The 4,727-nt window shown below is 54.5% G+C and overlaps 1 protein-coding gene across 1 annotated transcript; it reads right to left on the bottom strand.

The window, feature by feature from the left end:
* Window positions 1–1,718: 1,718 nt before the first annotated feature.
* On the bottom strand, window positions 1,719–3,831 carry LOC308629046 (uncharacterized protein C16orf90 homolog). The gene is given in 3 exon segments (XM_081256482.1): window positions 1,719–2,104; window positions 2,444–2,482; window positions 2,484–3,831. Coding segments are annotated over 3 exon segments (495 nt in total). The 5' UTR covers window positions 2,744–3,831; the 3' UTR covers window positions 1,719–1,908.
* Between the last annotated feature and the right edge of the window lie 896 nt (window positions 3,832–4,727).

Here is a 4,727-nt window from a genome sequence, read left to right as displayed (position 1 = left end):
TCATATCCTGTCTTTGCAGGCCCTGTGCCTGTGGACCTGCCCCATGGCTGAGGGCGGCCCAGGAGCTGCTTGTCCCCTGGCAAGTCCCAAGGACGGCTTACAGCTCAAAGGGCGATTGTCTTTTACGATCATAATTGTACCTTGCCCTGCCAAGGAATGCAGCCCTGGAAGAGGTTCTAGAGCTGGTGACAGTGCAGTGGTCAGGCAGGGGCCCTGCCCAGGGCACCCCACCACAGGAGCCTTAGGTGGGGGGCAGGGGGGCAGCAGGTCCCAGCCCCTGGCTGGGCCAAGCCTGGTACCAGGTCCTTCCACCAACTCCTTGGAGCCTCTGGCCACCCTGGGGGCAGGAGGTCGTGCCTGTCACCCTCTTAGACAAATGACTGGTTGAGGGGCTGGGAGTTGCTCAAGAGCCACACAGCTGTGAACTGTGGGCCTGAGACCCCAGCCCAGGTGTGGACCCCTCCAAAGCGTGGGTGCGCTGCTCCCTGAGGGCTGGGCCTCCCCACGATGGCCCTCCCTATGGGACAGGGCTTGAGGCTGGTGGCCCGGACTAGGAGCTGCCACCACCCAGGGCCGCATGCACACTTAGAACAACCTGAAAAACACCCAGGGACCAAAGTTTCCAGAATCTGCTGTACCAGGGTACAGGAGCAGGGCAGGGGCCTGAGGGAGCTTTTCCCCATGTCTGGAAGGAGCCCAGCTGTCCTGGTGTCCAGAATGTCCTTGACAGCAGCATGTGTGATCTGACAGAAGCCTGTGAGAGGGTAGGTCAGCCCCTGCCTCTGCCACAACAGGAAATCAGCCAAATGGTGAGGGTCACTGAGGCAAACCCAGGTTCTCCCATCTGTCCCCACAGGCTGAGGCCCAGTGGTGTAGAGCAGGGGGTCTCAGCCCAAGAGATTCTGCCCCCCAGGGGACATCAGACTCTCCAGAGATGTTTTTTGTTGCCACACTGGGCAGAGGGCACTACTAGAATCTAGTGAGTGGAGGCCAGGGTCGCTGCTAATCATCCTGCAACTCACAGAACAGCCCCTGAAACAAAGAATGGCATAGCCCCAAATGTCAACAGGGCTGGGGTTAAGACCTCCTGATACAGAGGAGCCCATGCCTGGGTGCCTGGAGTCTAGCCCAGCTGGGAGAAGGGCTATGCCCATTCTGCCTGGAGGGTCAGGGCAGCCAGGGTTCTCCAGAGAGGGTGAACTCAACCAAGGCCTCAATGAGGGGCGGCGTGGAGTCAGGGCCAACGTCTCTGCCCAGGTTGGGAACTTGCTCTCCTCCCGACACCCTCCCTAAACTTGGCCTAACTTTCTCTGTCCTCTGCCCTCTCCACCCAGAACACCAAGCCCTGCTCTTAGGCCTGCTGAGACCCTGCCCACCCAGGAAGCCTGCCCAGAGCCCCGCCCAGAGGAGGACGGCTCCCTCCTCAACTAAGGGTGGGAGCACCTCGGATTCCCCCAGGATCGACATGGAACTCTGCTCTCAGAACACAGGTGCCGAGGGGCCATTTCTCTGGCTGAATTGGCCTGATGACAGACCCAGGGACAGAAGGTGCAGGCCTTGGCTTTTATTGAGATTAGACCTGTAGGCTCCCCGATCTCTCGGGAGCCCAACTCTCCACTCCGCCCAGCCTCCCAGGTACAAGTGGCCAACTTGAGTTAGAGCAGGCTGCAAGGGTACGCCCAGGCTTCTTTCTGTCCCTCCCGCAGGACCTCCTCCTCCTTCCACCCTCGAGTTTTCCAGAGACTGGCCTAGGCTCTGGTGCTAGGCAGCTGCCCAGGCATCTCAGTGTGGGGATGCTACTGGTGGGGACTGAGCCCTTCCCCCTGGACCTGTGTCCTCCTCCTCCTCCTGGGTCATCCTTTCCCCTCCTGTCCTGAGCTGGGAGAATCAGCCCTGGCACTTGGATCCCTATGGCCTCTCCAGAGCCCCAGAGCGAGTTCTCTTGCTCAAGGGACATGTGGATTCCTCTGAGGCCCCCCAGGATCTCTTAGGCCTGAGCCCCAAGCCTTCAGGGGGACCGGGCTGGGAGGGGGCACCCTTGGCTGGGTCCATGCTGGAACTGGAAGCTGAGGAAAGCGGGGGGAGAGGAGTCACTTGGAGGGACCTGGGGGAGGCTGCCAGCCCATCCTATGACCCCCATGAACCTGGCATCCTTCAAAACCAGAGGGGAGGGGGCAGTTCTCCTTAAAACCTGGGAGGGGAAGAGGAAGAGGGAAACACGTTTCAAACTGAAAGGACCCTTCTCTAACGCGAACCCTTCATTTTACAAATGGGGAAACAGGCCTGGCCAGCGGGGGAGAGCAGTCCAAGGTCCCTCATCAAATGTAGACCTGGGACAGGTACCCAGGCGGATTGGGAGTGGAGAGGGGCCACCTGGGTCCATCTGAGTGCCCAGCCCAACCCTGCCCGGGGTCTTCCCCTCCTGTCCCCAGCCCTGCATCACCTGTATTTCCCAGGCTGTCGAGCTTCCAGAAGGGCTGAGTAGTGACTTACCTGGGCCCAGAGCCCCCTGTGGTAAGTCCAGGGGCCAGACTGTGCCCTCAGGTTGTGGGAGGCAGCCCCCGGCCATGAGCTGGCCCAGCCAATGGCTCTCACACTGGCCGGCAGGCTGCATGTGGCCTGGCAGGTAGAGAGCCAGGCCCTGGAGGTGGTGCAACCAGAAGTTCTTGGGCTTGCTTCCCTGGGCACTGGGACACTGCTGCTGCTGGACCCCCAGCCCCCCCTCGTAGATATTGGGTGGCATGTCAGGGTGACTGGTGTGTCCTCTGGCCCAGCTCACTGCATCTGTGGAGGGGAGAGCAGGAGATTGGTGGCTGTTGGGCTACAGAGGCCGTGAGGGGACAGTGTAGTCACATGCTTATGTGATGGGCTCCACCCCTGGCCTGCGGAGCCTCAGCTTACCTGTCTGTCAAATGGGCTCTGCCCCCCGTCTCCCACCTCCCTCACCCAACAAAACACTCCTTCTCCCTCCCCACCAACAGGGAGGGCTGAGAAGCCTGAGTCTTGGCACCAAGATCTCTTTCAGGACTGCAGGCTCTTTCTGCCACCACTTTTTGCCCCCTACCCTAGAGAGAGCATTCTGGTGCCCAGGGTCACATGGCCTGGACTGGTGGCTTTGGGCCCAGGTCAGGACAGGAGGGCATCTCTCCTCCTGCCACTCCTCCCTGCAGCCTGGCACCTTCTCTTATGCGCAGCTGAGAGAACGCACAGACCAAGGCTTCCTGGAGGGCCAGCCAGGTGGGGGAGGAGCAGCTGGGCCTCCTACGCAGCAGGGCTGTGCTCTCCCCTGCCTAGGGGATGGATCTGCAGGTCTCCCTTGGCAACCAGCTCTGTGATGTCTCAGGGAAGACTCCCAGGTTTCCCAGATCCCTGAGTTTGGGAGAGGATGATGCTCAAGGGCAGGGGCAGGGTGGGAGGAGGACAAGGGAAGGGGGCAGAACCTTAGGGGAGGTCCCTGGTCCCTCTGGCTTGGGACAGGCGTGCCAAACAGATTCAGCTCTTGCAGGCTGAGGAGTCACTCCCAGGGGTGACCGCTTGGGGTATCAGTTTCCTCATCCATGGATGGAAAATGAAGGTTATGGGATGCAGACTTGGTGAGATCTGGGTCAGTGCTTTGAGCATACTGAGAAGGTGGTATTGGATAGGTCCCTTAATTTTTCTGTCCATTTTCCCATAAGTAGATGATAGGGTACTGTGGGATCACACCAAGTGTAAGGAAGGATTTGGAGGAACCGGAACTCTCATATATTGCTGGGGGAATGTAAAATGGTACCACCAATTTGGGGAACAGTTTCTTAAAAAGTTAAACCTTCAATTCTCTCTATTCACAGATGACATGATCTTATACAGAGAAAAAAATTAATTCACACTAAAAAAAACTGAGCTAATAAAACTATCGGAGCTAATAAGATTCAGCAAAGTCTCAGGATACAAGATCAACACGCAAAATTAACTGTATTTCTATACAGTAGCAAAGAACAAAAAGAATAAGACAGGAATAAAATTAACCATGGAGGTACAAGCCAACACTGAAAACTAGAAAACATTGCTGGGAAAAAAAAAAGAAAAATAAATGGAAAAAGATCCTGTTCATGGTTTGAAGACTTAATATTGTTAAGACAACAATCCTTCCCAAAGTGATCTGTAGATTCAATACAATTCTTATCAAAATCTCAATGGCCTTGTAGGCAGAAACAGGAAAACTGATCCTAAAATTCATGTGGAATTACAAGGGAGCCCAAAAGCCAAAAACAATCTTAAAAAGTTTGAAGACTCAAGATTTCCGATTTTAAAACTTATTGCATACAATACTACAGTAACCGTAACTGTGGAACTGGTATAAGGCTAGACATCCAGACTAATGGAATAGAATAGAGAGCCCAGAATAATTTCATACATCTCTGGACAATTTATTTTCAACAGATTGCCAAGACTATTCCATAGGGAAAATAATAGTCTCTTCAACAAATGGTGCTGGGACAACTAGATGTTCAAAAGATACGAATGAAGAATGAAGCTGGACCTCTACCTCACAACATGTACAAAAATTAACTCAAAGAAAACTCTTTGAAGAAATCTTCATCACCATGGATTTGGTAATGGATTCTTAGATATGACAACAAAAGCACAAGCAACAAAAGAAAAAATAGGTAAATTGGGCTTCATAAAAGTTGAAAACTTTTTGTGTTGCAAAAGACAGTGTCAAGAAGTGAAAAGACAGCCTACAG

This window comes from Mesoplodon bidens, assembly GCF_964165515.1.
Source record: "Mesoplodon bidens genome assembly, chromosome: 15".
NCBI lineage: Eukaryota > Metazoa > Chordata > Mammalia > Artiodactyla > Ziphiidae > Mesoplodon > Mesoplodon bidens.
The sequence above is the reverse complement of the archived record's forward strand: the minus strand, read 5'-3'. Positions and strand labels throughout refer to the sequence as shown.